At 35.1% G+C, this 18,138-nt stretch overlaps 1 protein-coding gene across 8 annotated transcripts in view; it reads right to left on the bottom strand.

Annotated features, from left to right (window-relative positions):
* CCDC18 (coiled-coil domain containing 18) overlaps positions 1-18,138 on the bottom strand; it is a 118,329-nt gene that overhangs the window by 73,277 nt on the left and 26,914 nt on the right. For 6 of the 8 annotated variants that reach the window (XM_043575591.1, XM_043575589.1, XM_043575584.1 and 3 more), the window contains 7 exons: positions 16,525-16,646; positions 15,282-15,573; positions 12,942-13,066; positions 11,939-12,099; positions 5,327-5,550; positions 2,007-2,117; positions 1,283-1,414 (listed from right to left, as the gene is read on the bottom strand). In XM_043575591.1, the coding sequence (XP_043431526.1) occupies positions 1,283-1,414; positions 2,007-2,117; positions 5,327-5,550; positions 11,939-12,099; positions 12,942-13,066; positions 15,282-15,573; positions 16,525-16,646 (1,167 nt within the window). The remainder of the gene's footprint in view (positions 1-1,282; positions 1,415-2,006; positions 2,118-5,326; positions 5,551-11,938; positions 12,100-12,941; positions 13,067-15,281; positions 15,574-16,524; positions 16,647-18,138) is intronic. The other 2 variants (XM_043575585.1, XM_043575588.1) reach the window with 1 other exon arrangement.

Here is an 18,138-nt window from a genome sequence, read left to right as displayed (position 1 = left end):
CCCCCACTCTTGCACGCCCCCCCCCCCCCCCCCCCCCGTCTCTCTCTCTCTCAAAAATAAACAAACACTAAAAAAAGAAAAAGGAAAACCCACAGCTAACATCCTACTCAATTGGTGAAAGACTGAAAGCTTTTCCTCTAAGATCAGGAAAAAAACAAGGATGTCCCCTCTCACTTCGTTTTTGTTTTTTTGTTTTTATTTTTTTTTAACATTTATTTAATATTGAGATACAGAACATGAGCATGGGAGCTGCAAAAGGAGAGACACAGAATCTGAAGCAGGCTCTAGGCTCTGAGTTGTAAGCACAGAGCCCGACACAGGGCTCAAACTCACAAACCATGAGGTTGTGATCTGAGCCGAAGTCTGACACTTAACCAACTCAGCCACCCAGGCACCCTGCCCCCTCTCACTTCTATTCAACACAGTACTAGAAATTCTGGCCATAGCAATCAGCATCCATTGACAGATAAATGGATAAGCAAAATGTGGTATATACATACAATAGAATATTATTCTTATAAAGGAAACAAATTCTGCAGTATGCCACAACATGGATGAACCTCTAGGATATTATGCTAAGTGAATTAAGCCAGTCACAAAAAGACAAACACTGTATGATTTCACTTATATGAGATACTTTGGGTAGTCAGAATCATAGGGACAGAAGAAAATAGAATGACAGTAGCTAGGGGGTGAAAGGAGGGGAAATTGGGAGTTACTGTTTTAATGGGTATAGAGTTCCAGTTCTGACATTATTGCACAGGTCCCTTAGGCTCTGGTCTTTTTTCCTGTTCCTCAGACTGAGTAATGTCTGTTGCTCTTTGTTTCAAGCTCATATTTTTTTTCTCTTATTAGTTCCATTCTACTATTAAGTCCATCAAATAATGTATTTTTTACTTAGTCTTATGTTTTTGGTCTCACAGCTTCTTTAACTTGTTCTTACTCTAATTTCAACTCAATGGTAAGAGCACTTCTACTCTCAACCAGTCTTCAAGCTATTTTTATGTCTAGTGTACCAGAGTCTACAAAATCACTCTTAATTTAATCATGCCAAAAAATAATTATTAAAACTGAAATGGCAAGAGTACTATACAAGAAAGCATTGTAAAATGATCTAGAAGTAATGGAATGCTAATTCTACTACTTGCCACTTACTTTTCTAGGTCTTTGTTTCCTCATCTATCAAAAAAAAAAAAAAGTTGAGCTAGTAATGTTAAGGTTCTTTTCAGCATTCATATTCTAAACATACATTATGTCTACATGGAAAAACATAATATCTTACTCTTTCAATCTGCTTTTCCATTTCTTTATGCTGTTCAAGATGAATTTTCTTGGCCTTTTCAAAAGCTAAACAAATTTTCTCATGCTCTGTATTGATATTGGTTTCTAGACTTCTTATCTTTTCATTCTTTTCCTAGAAATACAAAAACACTTTAAAAGAATATAACTGACATTGAGGAGAGCACCTGTTGGGATGAGCACTGGGTGTTGTATGGACAATACAATGTGACAATAAATTTCATATTAAAAAATAAAGACTAGGAAAGACAAAAAAAATGAATATAACTGAGAACAAGTTTTACATAAAAACACTTAAGTAAAGCATTAAATCTCTCATACTCTATTTTTTTAAGAATCACAATAGTGAATATGTCAAACATCAAAAATATCTAAACATATACATAAGACAAAATGGTTATTTTAAAAAATTGTGTCAAAATGAAAACCTTCAACTATTTTAAAATATTGAAAAGCATATCAAAGAAGTTCATTATTTCCTTCACTTCTACTAGAATAAAAATAAGAAATTACAGATAACAACTTGCTATATATAAGCCTATTGACTTAAAAATATAGAAACAAAAAACAAATAATCAGAAGAATTTACTAGAATTTATGCTTTCCTATTTGGTATACTGTATAACAATGAAAATAAAACAAACATGCTGTCACAAATCAAGTGCATTAAAGTTACAGTGAATTTGTAGCCACACAGTAATATTTACCATAAGCTCCTGTTCCAGTTCTGCATTTTTTGCAGCAATAGAGGAATAAGCAACTATTTTTTCTTCCAGCTGTTTCTCTAGAGTTAAAAGTTGAGAACATTTCTTTGTCATCTGAAAACACATTGAAATAAACAAATTATTTTTAAAAATTACTTTTAAATATAAGTGGCAATTTAGAAGAAAAATGGTGAAGGAAAGACCAGGGACTGTTCCACCTATGTAATACATAAGTAATTTAATTCTGAGTCCTATGTCCAAATAGGATTACATCCTAACCCATTTCTTAAAAGTAGCATTTAAGATTGAAATTAGTATAAAAAAATGTTAATAGTAGTTATTTCTGGTGGTAGAATTATTAATGGCATTTTCTTCTTTGTCCTTTCTGTACTTTCAACAAGACTGTGCTAATTTTGTAATTTAAAAAGTTCTTAATCTCAGTACTAGGATATTTTATTTCATTTTATTTTTTTAATTTACATCCAAGTTAGTTAGCATATAGTGTAACAATGATTTCAGGAGTAGATTCCTCAATACCTCTTACCTATTGAGACTATCATCCCTCCCACAATCCCTCCAGTAACCCTCTGTTTGTTCTCCATATTTAAGAATCTCTTATGTTTTTGTCCCCTTCCCTGTTTTTATATTATTTTTGTTTCCCTTCTCTTATGTTCATCTGTTTTGCATCTTAAAGTCCTCATGTGAGTGAAGTCATATGATATTTTTCTTCCTCTAATTGACTAATTTTGCTTAACATAATACCCTCTAGGTCCATCCATGTAGTTGCAAATGGCAAGATTTCATTCTTTTTGATTGCCAAGTAATACTCCATTGTATACATATACATACCACATTTTCTTTATCCATTCATCCGTCAATGGATACTTGAGCTCTTTCCATACTTTGGCTATTGTTGATAGTGCTGCTATAAACATTGGGGTGCATATGCCCCTTCAAAACAGCATACCTGTATCCCTTAGGTAAATTCCTAGCAGTGCAGTTGCTGGGTCATAGGGTAGTTCTATTTTTAATTTTTTGAGGAGCCTCCATAGTGTTTTCCAGAGTGGCTGCACCAGTTTGCATTCCCACCAGCAGTGCAAAAGAGATCCTCTTTCTCTACATTCTCATCAACATCTGTTGTTGACTGACTTGTTAATGTCAACCATTCTGACAGGTGTGAGGTGGTATCTCATTGTGGTTTTGCTTTGTATCTCCCTGATGATGAGTAATGTTGAGCATTTTTTCATGTTTGGTTGGCCACCTGGATGTCTTCTTTGGAGAAGTGTCTATTCAAGTCGTTTGCCCATTTCTTCACTGGATTCTTTATTTTTTGGTGTTGAGTTTGATAAGTTCTTTACAGATTTTGGATACTAACCCTTTATCTAACCTTTATGTCATTTGCAAATATCTCCTCCCATTCTGTCGGTTGCCTTTTAGTTTTGCTGATTGTTTCCTTCACTGTGCAGAAGCTTTTTATTTTGATGAGATCCCAATAGTTCATTTTTGCTTTTGTTTCCCTTGCCTCTGGAGACATGTTAAGAAGTTGCTGCGGTCAAGATCAAACAGGTTTTTGCCTGCTTTCTCCTCGAGGATTTTGATGGCTTCCTGTCTTACATTTAGGTCTTTCATCCATTTTGAGTTTATTTTTGTGTATGGTATAAGAAAGTGGTCCACGTTCATTTTTCTGCATGTTGCTGTCCAGTTTCCCAGCACCACTTGCTGAAGAGACTGTCTTTATTCTATTGGATATTCTTTCCTGCTTTGTCAAAGATTAGTTGGTCACATGTTTGTGGGTCCCTTTCTGGGTTCTCTATTCTGTTCCATTGATCTGAGTGTCTGTTCTGGTGCCAGTACCATACTGTCTTGATGATTACAGCTTTGTAATACTGCTTGAAGTCCAGGAGTGTGATGCCTCCAGCTCTGGTTTTCTTTTTCAAGATTTCTTTGGCTATTCGGGGTCTTTTCTGGTTCCATACAAATTTTAGGATTGTTTGTTCTAGCTCTGTGAAGAACGCCAGTGTTATTTTGATAGGTATTGCATTCAATATGTAGATTACTTTGGGTAGTACTGACATTTTAACAATATTTGTTCTTCCTATCTAGAAGTATAGAATATTTTTCCATTTTTTTGTGTGTCTTCTTCAATTTCTTTCATAAGCTTTCTATAGTTTTCAGTTTATAGATTTTTCACCTGTTTGGTTATTTTTATTCCTAGGTATTTTTTGGTTTTTGGTGCAATTGTAAATGGGATCAATTCCTTGATTTCTCTTTTTGTTGCTTCATTGTTGATGTACAGGAATGCAACCGATTTCTGTGCATTGATTTTATATCTTGCCACTTTGCTGAATTCATGGATCAGTTTGAGCAGTTGTTTGGTGGAATCTTTTGGTTTTTCCATACGGAGTACCACGTCATCTGTGAAGAGTTAAAGTATGACCTCCTCCTGGCCGATTTGGATGTCTTTTATTTCTTTGTGTTGTCTAACTGCTGAAGCAAAGACTTCCAATACTATGTTGAATAACAGCAGTGAGAACGGACATTCCTCTCTTGTTCTTGACCTTAGGGGGAAAGCTCTGTTTTTCCCCATTGACGATGATATTAGCACTGGGTACTAGGATATTTTCTAAGTAAGCTAATGGCTACAATTTAAATTTACATAGACTAAATCTACTGAATCAGAATCACTGGAACGGTACCCAGAAATCTACATGTTTAACCAGCTTCCTAGGTGATTCTGCTGTTTGCTAACAATCAAAATCCTCTATTATCACTCCTTTTCTTCCAATTATATAATCCAAGTTCTTTACTTGTAAATGTGTATTAGCCATATTAACCTAAATGTTCATTTTTTTTTTTTTTTGAGAGAGAGAGAGAGAGAGAGAGAGAACAAGCACAGCAGGGGAGGGGCAGACAGACAGACAGACAGACAGAATCCAAAGCAGGCTCCAGGCTCTGAGCTGTCAGCACAGAGCCTGATGTGGGGCTCAAATTCACGAGCCACAATATCATGACCTAAGCTGAAGTTGGACGCTTAACCTGAGTCACCCAGGTGCCCCTGGCCATATTAACTTATACTTGGAAGAAATAACAGACTGCAATACAATACAAGTTCCACCATATCTGAGACCTGTTAGCCACTAAAGAGTAATTTCTTACTTTTAACAGAACGTTTCCCAATATAATTTTAAAAGAATTTATAACTGATGTGGTACCATTAATTCCTTTTGATGTATAAATCTGGACTTACACATACAACTTTTACAAAACTTTACCTTTTTTTTGTCTCCAAAGTTAGTACATATAAACAGCTAATTCAAGCTTACTTCACTTTCAAGTTTGCTAGAGTTTGAAGCTTTCTCCAGCAGCTCCTCTTGTATCAGCTGAAACTGACTAGTTCTGTGGGCCATGTTAACCTTCAAATCAGAATTCTCAGCTTCTATTTGCATCAACTTAGTACGTAGTTCTTCTATTCCAGAAGCAAGTCTTTGCCTTTCTCTTTCATATTGCTTGTTCACAGTATGTTGATTTTGGTCTTTTATTCTTTCTGCTGACAAACATAAAAGGAAAATTCCTCTGTATAAAACTTACAGAAAAAAACCCTATTTCAATGTTGAAAGATTTAATCATAAATAAAGTTTAATTCCTTATCTAAAGAATACTAAAGGGAACAGAGAATGAGATGTACTTTAAGGAAAAGGTAATGAAGGAACATGGCAAGTAACATACTTTCTATTATTAAGTATATAACAAAGTAGGAATAACTTCTGAGTCACTCACTTTTCCAGACTATTCCTTAATACCAAAAAGAGTCCTTCTCCACCTATAAAAATCCCCGTATTTCGGATAGAAAACATTGCCAAAAAAAAAATCATTGTTTAAAAAAATCATTGTTAAAAAATCATTATTTCCTTAAACTGAAGTTAATCATAAAATTTCTCTAGAGCATATTTTTATTTATTGTATATAGATGCAAGTTCAAAAGCTGAAAACTGAGAATCCTTCCTACTCTAAACTAGCTCATGAGAATTCAGTGATGCTTTTTTAAAACTACTGAGGGTTATCAAAGGTAGTTGTTTGAATATATACTTTCTCCACTATAAATATATAAACCTATTCCCACCTAAAAGTAACTGAGCTTTCAGGAGTGCTTTAAAGAGGGATAATATATATGATTGCATGAGAACACACAGAGGTATGGAAGTAAGTGGAGATGCACTATGCCTTCTTCGAGGGCAGCACAAGTAGCCATTTCCTATCAATTCTCCATATCCCTAATATTTCACTTTCTAGGCTATCATTAGTTCTATACTCTTTGATGTAAGAGAACTCATGACATATTTATCAACATCTCTAATAATTAGCATTCACTTTGCTAATAACACCATCACTCTCTTCCCTATTCTCTCTAATCACTTTGATAGCTAATTCTCTCTGCTGTCGTTCCTCCTGCCAGAAGCCAATCATATTTGAAGACAGACAATGATAAATTAAAGATACATATATTAACCAGTAGGGCAACTACTAAGAAAGTAAAGAAGTATAGTTAACTAATCAATAGTGAAGATTAAAAAAAAATAGAATACTAAAATATAATTGATCTAAAAGAAGGCAGGAAAGATGAATAAAGGCCATTAGAATAAATAATAAACAAATACCAAGATGATAAACTTAAACCCAAAAAAGACCAATAGTTGCATTAAATGTGTCTAAACATTCCACTGAATGAGCAAAAAATGTTAGAATATAAAAGCAAGAACCAATTATATGCTCTCTATCAGAAACTCACTTTATCTATAAAAAATACAGACTAAAAGGATGAAAAAAGTCATACCAGGAAAACTCAAACACAGCTGGAGTGATGATCAGAAAGAAAATTAAGAAAACAATCCCATTTACAATTGACCCAAAAAGAATAAAATATCTAAGAATAAATTTGAGGAGGGGAAAGATTTGTACACTAAACACTATAAGACACTGATGAAAGAAACTGAAGACACAAATTAATAGATAGTTCATGTTCATGGACTGGAAAAATACTGTGAAAATCTCCATACTACCTAAATCTAAAGATTTAATTCAACCCCTATCAAAATCCCAATGGCATTTTTTTTTATAGAACAAAAGACAAATCCTAAAATTTGTATGGAACCACAAAAGACCCCAAATAGCTAAACTAATCTTGAGAAAGTAAAACGAAGCTGAAGGCGTCACACTTCCTAATTTCAAACTGTATTATAAAACCATAGTAATCAAAACAGTATGGTACTGGCATTAAAAACAGACATATGGTGTGCTTGGGTAGCTCAGTCAGTTGTCCAACTCTTGATTTCAGCTCAGGTCATGACCTCATGGTTCGTGGGATCAAGCCCTGAATTGGGCTCTGCACTGACAGCATGCAGCCTGCTTGGGATTCTCTCTCTTTCCCTCTTTCTCTGCCCTTCCCCTCCTCATTCTCTCCCTGCCTCCCTCCCTCCCTCTCTCTCAAAATAAAGGTAAATTAATTTACAACAAAGGAGTCAAGAACATACAATAGGGAAAGGACAGTCTTTTTAATAAACAGTGTTGGGTTAACTGAACAGCCATATGCAAAAGAATGAAACTAGACCACTATCTTAAGTAGACAAAAATCAACTTAAAATGGTTTAAAGACTTGAATATTAAACCTAAAACATAAAACTTCTGGAAGAAAACATAAGTAAAAAGCTCTTAGATCTATCAGTCCTGGTGATGGTAATTTTTGGATTCAACACCAAAAGCAAAAGCAAAAAAGTAAAAATAAACAAGTGGGACTATATCAAACTAAAAAGCTTCTGTACCGCAAAAGAAACCATCAACAAAATGAAAAGACAACCTACAGAATGGAAGAAAATATGTGTAAATCTATATCTGATAAGGGATTAATATCCAAAATACATAAAAACTCATATAACCCAATAGCAAAAAAAAAAAAAAAACCCAATTAAAAATGGGCAGAAGATCTAAATAAGACATTTTTCCAAAGAAGACATACAAATGGCCAATAGACACATGAAAAGATGTTCAACACCACTAATCATCAAAGAAATGCAAATCATAATCACAATGAGGTATCACTTCACACCTACAAAAATGGCTATCATCAAAAAGATGAGAAATAAGCGTTGGTGAAGATGTGGAGAAAAGGGAACCCTTGTGCCCTGTTGGTGAACATGTAAACTGGTACAGCCACTATGGAAAACAATATGGAATTGCCTTTAAAAATAGAGCTACCACATATGCAGTAATTCCACTTCTGAATATTTACCTGAAGGAAATGAAATCACTATCTGCACTCATGTACATTGCAGCATTATTTACAATAGCCAAGTCATGGAAGTAATCTAAGCATCCACTGACAGATGCATGGATAAATACAAGGTAGCGCGCACACACACACGCACACACACACACACACACACACACACACACAGAAATACTATTTAGCCATAAAAAGGACTTTTTTTTAAATGTTTATTTACTTTTGAGAGATAGGCAGAGCATGAGCAGGGGAGGGGCAGAGAGAGACAGAGACACAGAATCTGAAGCAGGCTCCAGGCTCTGAGCTGTCAGCACAGGGCCCAACGTGGGGCTCGAATTCACAAACCATGAGATCATGACCTGAGCCGAAGTCAGATGCTCAACCAACTGAGCCACCCAGGTGCCCCAAAAAGACATCTTTTTACTTGTGACAATATGGATGAACTTGAGGACATTAGGTTAAATGAAAAGCCAGGCAGAGAAAGACAAATACTGTATGATCTCACTTATATGTGAAATATAAAAACAAACAAACAAATGAAACAAACTCATAGAACGGAGTGTTATTTGCCAGAGGTAGGGGTTAGTGGTGGGGAAAATGGGTAAATGTGGTCAAAAGGTACAAACTTTCAGTTATAAGATAAACAACTCCTGGGTATAGATATAATATACAGCATGGTAACTATAGTCAATAATATTATATATTTGAAACTTGTTGAGAGTAGATCGTAAAAATTTTTTTTTACATTTATTCATTTTTGAAAGACAGAGAGAGAGCACAAGCAGGGGTGGGGCGGGGAGGGTGGGGGTACGCAGAATCTGAAGCAGGTTCCAGGCTCTGAGCTGTCAGCACAGAGCCTGACATGGGGTTCGAACTCACAAACCATGAAATCATGACCTGAGCCGAAGTCGGATGCTCAATGACTGAGCCACCCAGGTACCCTGAGAGTAGATCTTAAAAGCTCTCATCCCTCCCCAAAATTTGTTACTTATCTGTGATGACGGATGTTACATAGACTTATTATTGTGGTTATCATTTCAAAATATACACATATATCACATCATTATGACATACACCTAAAACTAATATGATATTATATGTCAATTATATACCAATAAAAAATTAGCTCAAGTAACTATATTAACACATTTTTTAAATGTCTGTTTATATTTGAGAGAGACAGAGAGAGACAGTGTGTGAGCAGGGGTAGAAGAGGGGCAGAGAGAGGGAGACACAGAACTCGAAGCAGGCTCTAGGCTCTGGGCTATCAGCACAGAGCCCGACCCGGGGCTCAAACTCAATGGATCGTGAGATTATGACCTGCAGAAGTCGGGCACTTAACCGACTGAGCCACCCAGGTGCCCCAGATAGAGTAACTATATTAATTTTAGGTAAAGCAGAGTTCAGACTCACAGAACTAAAAGGATAAATTAACAAACTCACATACATATCTGAAGATTTCAAGATTTTTTCTCAGTAATTGAACAAGTACACAGAAAATCACTAGGGGGAAAGAAGACTCAAGCTTCTATAAATAAGTTTAATATGATTGAAGTTCACTCTACCCAATAGTCCCCAGAATACACAATTTTTTCAAGTGCATTTAAAACAATCATCAAGATAGTCCATATGCTGGCCAATAAACTAAATCTCAAAACATTTTTAAGAACTGAAATCAGGTTCATTCATGAATTAGGTTATTAGAAACAACTTAATGTCCACTACTAATAACAAAAGGACACCTGGAAAATTCTAAATATTTGGAAATAAATACACACAAGAGATATTATAAGATATTTTGAAGTGAATAAAATGAAAATGCAATATATAAAAATTAGTGGGATGCAGGTATAGCATTGCCTAAAGAGAAGTATTTTATACCCTTAAATAGTTATATAAGGTTTAAAATCAATAATCTAAGCATTCATTTTAAGAAAAGTTAAAGACAGAATTGAACCCAAAGAAAATTAAGGAGTATAAGGGATCCTTAGGAAAACGGCTTTTTTTGTTTTTGGTTTTCAGTATAATTAACATAGCGTGTTATGTTAGCCTCAGGTGTACAATACGGTAATACAACATTTCTACACATTACTCAGGGCTCATCATGATAAGTGCACTCTTAATACCCTTTTATCTATTTTACTCTTTCTTCCACCCACTTCCAGTCTAGCAGCCACCAGTTTGTTCTCCATATTTAAGAGAGATTTTTTGGTCTGTTTTTCATTGTTCATTTGGTTTGTTTCTTAAATTCCACATATGAATAAAATCATATGGTATTTGTCTTTCTCTGTCTGATACACTTTATTTAGCATTGTATCCTCTAGGTCCATTCATGCTGTTGCAAAAGGCAAAATTTCATTTCTTTTTATGGCTGAGTAATATTCCAGTATGTGTAATATTCCACACACACATATATACACACCACATCTTCTTTACCCATTCTTCTATCAGTGGAAACTTAGGTTGCTTCCATATCTTGGCTATTGTAAGTAATGCCACAATAAACATAGGAGTGCATGTATCTTTTGAATTAATATTTTTGTTTTCTTTGGGTAAATACCCAGTAGTGGAATTACTGGATCATACGGTGATTTTTAATTTTTTTTTTAAATACAATTTATTGCCAAGTTAGCTAACATACAGTGTATATACAGTGTGCTTTTGGTTTTGTTTTTGAGGAAACTCCATACTGTTTTCCACAGTGGCTACACCAGTTTGCACTCCCACCAACAGTGCACGAGTGTTGCTTTTTCTCTACATCTTTAACAACACTTGTTATTCCTTGTGTTTTAGGTTTTAGCCATTCTGATAGATGTGAGGTGATGTCTTATGGAGGTTTTGATTTGCATTTCCCTGATGATCAGTGATGTTGAACATTTTTTTAATGTGTCTGTTGGTCATTTGTAAGTCTTCTGATGGAAATGTTAGATATTTTAATTGTGGTGATAGTTAAAGGGTATAAACATGAAAAAATATACATTTGATAAAACATTTCAAACTTTGTTATTTTAAATGGGTGTATCCTACTAGTAAATTTTACTTCAGTAAACTACATTTTTTGATGTTTTTTTAAATTTGTTTTTGAGAGAGAGGGAGGAGTAGAGAGGGAGACAGAGAATCTCAAGCAGGCTCTGTACTGTTAGCAGAGAAACCAACATGGGGCTCAAACTCACAAATCGTAAGATCATGGCCTGAGCCGAAATCAAGAGTTGGACGCTTACCTGACTGAGCCACCCAGGGGTAGCTTTATCATTTTTAAAGAATAATGCAAAGTTCAACAATTTTGAAATTCTTGCTATCTTACCAACCCATAACTAGTAATAACAGATTATTGATAATACAAACTAAACATCTGATAATCCATTTCTCTAAAAAACTATCATAAACAACTTAGAATTAAAGAATTTGATTTAGGGGCGCCTGGGCGGCTCAGTTGATTGAGTGTCCGACTTTGGCTCAGGTCATAATCTCACGGTTCGTGAGTTCGAGCCCCACGACGGGCTGTGTGCTGACAGCATTAGAGCCTGGAGCCTGCTTCGGATTCTGTGTCTCCCTTTCTCTCTGCTCCTCCCCTGCTCATGCTCCATCTCTCTCCTTCAAAAATCAATTAAAAAAAAAAAAATTAAAAAAAATTTAAAAAAGAATTTAATACACTCACCTAATTGATTACCTCCTAGTTTTACCGGTTCTGTCTCTACACTATTTAATTTGCCACTTTCTTGTTTGTCATTACAAGCAATAAGATTCTGAGATAACTGATTCGCAGCCAGGTTTGCCTGAAGCTTTTGAATTTCTGCCTCCTTTATTGCAAGTTTAATCCTGGAACAAAACAAAATACACCAAAAACTATTAGAAAGATCTATATAAATATCTCCCACCATTTTTACCTTTCAAGTTGGCAAAAATTTTAAAACTCTGATATTAGTTAACTCTTGGGCAGGATGTAGAAATTCTTATATACCACTGATGGGAATGTAAACTGGCACAGCTACTTTAAAAACTTGATAGTACCTAGTAACAGTAAAAATGTACACATGCTATAACCCAGCACTTTCACTTTTAGGAATATATACTAGAGACACTCTGGCATATTGTATAAGGCAACACATAAAGGTATGTACTTTGCAGCACTGTTTGTAACAGAAGAAAACTACAGTTCTAGGTGACACAGTTCTAGGACAGACTCCTATACAGCTATTAAAACTACCTACACTAATCCACCCATTGATTGGTAACTCTAACTACCCACCTCAACATGTATGAATTTAAAAAATAATGCTGAGTAAAAAAGCAAAATTACAAACAATATAAGCATATATATTTTGCATGTATGTGTGAATGTAAACATACACAAAATGGATGGAAGAATATGTACCCAATTCATGATGGTGTATTCTTAAGAGGAGAATGAGACTAGTGGGAAAGATCAATGGGTATTATCCACCCTGTAATGTTTTATGTTTTACTTAAACACATTTGAAAAAAATATCACAGAATGTTAAGAAGAATCAAGTCTTAGTTGTGGAAACACAGTTGTTTGTTTTAACACTGGATGAACTTTTCTATATATTTTTCATCTTCTCAATTAAGGATTTTAATTTAACTGCCAATTTAAAAAAAACCACCGTATTTGCTACAACTTCAGCATCTGAAAGCCATACCTCAATTCTGAAATCAACATTTTATTTGCCTCACAGCAGCCAATGTAATTGTCTTCCTTGTTTGACAAACTACTCATCTGGTGCTTAGAAAGAGATGATTTAAAACCAAACACTTCACTTTTTAACTGCAAATTTAAAAAGAGACATACATAAACTTACAATATCTATGATGCAATTGTTTTATTCAGAACCCCAATTTTGAAAAATTGTGTGAATTTAATAGAAACAACCTAATGTCCGTCAGTAGGATAAATGTAAAAATACATTATGAAATACTGAGATAACAGAAAAATCACAATAGTTAAAATAAACCTGCATTATATAAATCATTATGGAGGTATCACATAATATAACATTATGTGAAAAACAACAGAGGCACATGTAGTATTTTCCAAAACACTTTAGCTATATTTTTAATTTTTTTTAATGTTTATTTATTTTTGAGAGTGAGGGAGAGTGAGGGGGAGGGAGAGAGAGAGAGAGAGAAAGAGAGAGAGCGAGCGCACAAATGAGGGAGGGGCAAAGAGAGAGGAAGAGACAGAGACAGAGAATCTGAAGCAGGCTCTGCACTGTCAGCACAAAGCCCGATATAAGGCTCAAACCCACGAGCCCTGAGATTATGACCTGAGCTGAAATCAGACGCTCAACCAACTGAGCCACCCAGGTGCCCTTGCTGTATTTTTTTTTTCAAAAATTTTTTTCAACGTTTATTTATTTTTTGGGGGACAGAGAGAGACAGAGCATGAACAGGGGAGGGGCAGAGAGAGAGGGAGACACAGAATCGGAAACAGGCTCCAGGCTCTGAGCCATCAACCCAGAGCCCGACGCGGGGCTCGAACTCACGGACCGCGAGATCGTGACCTGGCTGAAGTCAGACGCTTAACCGACTGTGCCACCCAGGCGCCCCAACCCTTGCTGTATTTTTAAAAATAAAATAAAATAGGTAAGAGTCAAAGAAATAAAATAAAATTGGTAAGTCTACCACCCATCCAAATATATTTGAAACCGGGGCATTTGGGTGGCACAGTTGGTTAGGCATCCAACTCTTGATCTCGAATGGGATCTCACCACTTGTGAGTTCAAGCCCTGCGTCAGGCTCTGCATTGATGGTGTGGAGCCTGCTTGGGATTCCGTCTCTCCTTCTCTCTGACCCTCCCTCATTTGTGTTCTCTCTCTCTCAAAATAAATAAACTTAAAATTAAAAAATATATACATATACACATATTTGAAATCAGCCATGACACATTTATATAGTTTTCTCCTGATCTCACCTTTATTTTACAATTATCAATAACAGATTTCTGACATAGTTATACTTACCTTCTTTCTAATCTCACTTATATATATAGTTATATATGTAACTGAAAGAGAAATGATGGCCATCTGCTATCATAAAAACATTTTAATAAGTACACGAAAAGTTGCTCAACATTATTAGTCATTAGAATAATGTAAATTAAAATCACAATGTGATACCACATCACACCCACTAAGATGGCTATAAATCTAATAGACAGACAATAACAAATGTTGGCTAGGTTGTAGAAAAACAGAACTCTCAGACATTCCTGGTGAGAATGTAAAATGGTATAGCCACTTTGGAAAACAGTTCAGTACAACTTTACCATATGACCAAGCAATTCCATTCCTAGGTATGTACTCAAGAGAAATGAAACTATGTCCACACACAGACTTGTATGCAAATGTTCGTAGCAGTATTGTTCATAATAGTCCAAACATGGAAGCAACCCAAATATCTATCTACTTATTGGTGAACAGTTACATAAAATGTGGCGTATCCATACAATTGAATAATATTCAACAATAAAGTGATATGGAGTACTTATATCACAATGAATGATCCTCAAAAATTTTTAGAAAGCTAAAGACCATATATTGTACAATTTCATTTGTATGAAAAATCCAAAAAAGACAAATCTCTAGAGGCAGAAAATACATTAGTGGTTCCCTAGGGGTGAGTGTGGTAAAGGAATCTTCTGAATGGTAAACTGAAAACTGGACTGCAGTGATTGCTCCAAAACTTGTAAGTTTACTAAAAATCACTGAATGGTACAATTAAAATGGGTGAATTCTGTGGTATACAAATATTACTTGAATAAAGCTGTTTTTTAAAAATCCTGTGCCATTCTTACATAGGGCGTCTGAGAGACTAAGAAAGGGTAAGAGCAGAAAAAGAAAAGGGATTAGGTAGAAAAGAAATTCATTACTGAAAGTATAGATATGTAAAAAAAACACAAAGTAAAAGCTAATAAAGCAACCACAAAATGATGATCTCTTATAAAGCACTTGAGTAAAAGTTTCCTTTTCATCCATACTTACTGGCAACTGGGACATAACTTTTTCCAGACTTCTCAGTTCCACCCTTGAACTCTCTATTTCTTGCTGACACAAATCCAGTCGCTCATTCTGTGCTGCAACACGGACCTTTAATTCTCGGTTTTCATTCATTAGAGAAAATTTTTCTCTCAGTACTTCCTCTTTGTCTTCTAACTCACTCTCTAGCTTCAGAATACTTTGTTTAGATTCAGTTAGTTGTGCCATAACTTCTGAATTTTTCACTGCCATGATCCTTAATTTTTCTTTTCCATTATTATTTTCTTCTTTTAACTGCCTATGAAGAAAAAAACATAAAAATGAAAATAAAATATATATTTATTTTCAGTAAATCCTAGTTAATCTCACTTTTAAAATATTTTAAAGCAGGGGGTGGGGAGGGGAAAAATGGGTGACGGGCATTGAGGAGGGCACTTGTTGGGATGAGAACTGGGTGTTGTATATAAGCAATGAATCACAGGACTCTATCCCCAAAACCAAGAGCACACTGTATACACTATATGTTAGCCAACTTGACAATAAATTATATTAAAAAATAAACAAATAAAAACATTTAAAATTTTTCAAAAATAAAATATTTTAAAGCTTTAATTCTGAAATAATAATACCTGCTCACATTTACTGAGTACCTACTTTCTGCATGCCAGGCACTCACAACTTTATGTGGGTAGCACGATTATCACTCTCTGTTTATAGATAAGGAAACTAAGGTATATAAAGGTTATAAAACTTTCCCAGTGTCTCATAGTAAGGAGGAAGGCAGGAGAACTCCATTATCTTTGAAGCACTTGTGCTCCCTTTATAAAAGTATAAGACAGGAGATCTAACTCCCACATCCTAATTCAACATATTGCAACTTCAAGAAAGTTTTAGGTTATATAAGGAAAAATCATGAACTATTAGCCACAACTCTAAAAGATAGTAATCAACCATTAACAGATTACTAGGCAGTAATATTTTCATATATGTTTGTGTTCATCTTCTCTAAATATATGCAAAGCAAATATGCTGATCATATCACTCTATATTTGCAAGTATATTAATATCAACACGTTTTATTCATTAAAAATCCTAAAATTATACCCAGAAAACAATTGCAGTCATGAAACCTAGCTTTCTATGTAATTTAAGGCCACAATTACAATATACAAAATATTCTATTTTAAAACGTTTCAGTTCTTTCTCCATTTCCACACAAAACTCCTTTTTCCATAACAAGATACTGTACCTTAATTTTTCTTTCAGAATTTCAAGGTCACTTTTATATACACCACACTTTTCCTGCAGCCTTTTATTTTCTTTTTCACAGCTAATTAGATTTTTCTCTAATATTTCTTCTTCAACTTGAACCTAAAACAATAATTTGTTTTAAGTCGACATACTACTGTAGTCATAAATTTTAGGTGTTTCAAACTAAAAAGTAGTGACTTCAGAAATAAGCAGGAGAGTAGAGTAAGTATTTCACACATTTAAGTCCCCAGCCTTGTAGTGAAAGGAGCAAAGTGACGGGCAGTAACAAAGGACGAGGAGGGGGATGCCACCACCTGTCCAGAAATGGTTGAGAGCCTATGACAGAGGGGCAATGGCACTATCACCCGACAGGAAGCATTCTGGCCTCACGGGAGCAAAGCAAGCAATTTATGCAGGGATGCTGCATGAAATTAACTAAAGGCTAACTATGCTGCAAATGTTACGGAGAAATAACTTTTGAAATTTTAGCCATAAGATACTCCCACTGAAATTACAGTCCAAATCTAAACCAGATAAAAATCAAGCACTCAGGTGAGAGTGGTGGGAGTGACAGAATAGGCAGATCTGCCTCTGTTATTACATCGACCTAACTAGAGGTACCTGCTGAGTGTGGTTTGAACTGATAATCCTAAGGAGAAATGTGAAAAAAAAATCATCTTAACATTTTTCTCTTTCCTCTCCCTGAACATATTACCCCTGCTAGGTATTCTATCTCCCCCGACAAATTACCTTATTAAAAATCCCTCCTACAAAATTTCATTCCCACAGGGATCTTCTCCAAGGCCTTCAAAACAGTGATCTGATTAATTTACACTTAAGAACAGTATCTGACGGGATTTTAAGAATTTTTCATTGAAATATAGTTGACAAACAATGTCACATTAGTTTCAGGTGTACAATACAGTGATTCAGTAACTCTATGCATTATGTTGTGCTCACAAGTGTAGCTATCATCTGACGCTACATATACTATTATAATACAATTGACTATATTCCCTATGCTGTAACTTGGATGCCTGTGACTTCCACATGCCATAACTGGAAGTTTGTATCTCCCACTCCCCTTCACCAATTTTGCCCAACACCTCATCAGTTCTTTGTATTTATGGGTCTGTTTCTGCTTTTTGTTTGTTTATCTTTTAGAGTCCACATATAAGTGAAATCATATGGTATTTCTTTCTTATTAAACTTTTAATAATAATATTTCTTCTACCCTTCTACCTTTCTTTGAACGGAATCATTAACTTTCTCTTTTTCAATTACTATCTCAAGATGGAATCTCTCATGTTAGTATCTATCAACCAGACCTCTCTTCTGAGCTCAATGTCTGAATACTGAACATGTGGCCTTCCTCCAAACAGGTTTTATTATCCATATGACTTGAAAATATTAAGTGAATGTAATAAAGTCACTATACTACCATGTAGAATCTCTTAAAGGAATTTTCCCTTTGAGAGGAAGGAGTAAGATCCTCTCAGGGTGGTAGGTCCAGGGAGACAACTGAAGGCTATACAATCTACTCTGTCTTCACTTTCATGGAGGTGATAGGAACAAATTTTCTGCTTCTACTTCTGCAGCTCCAACCTCTGCT

Source organism: Prionailurus bengalensis, chromosome C1, assembly GCF_016509475.1.
Source record: "Prionailurus bengalensis isolate Pbe53 chromosome C1, Fcat_Pben_1.1_paternal_pri, whole genome shotgun sequence".
NCBI lineage: Eukaryota > Metazoa > Chordata > Mammalia > Carnivora > Felidae > Prionailurus > Prionailurus bengalensis.
The sequence above is the reverse complement of the archived record's forward strand: the minus strand, read 5'-3'. Positions and strand labels throughout refer to the sequence as shown.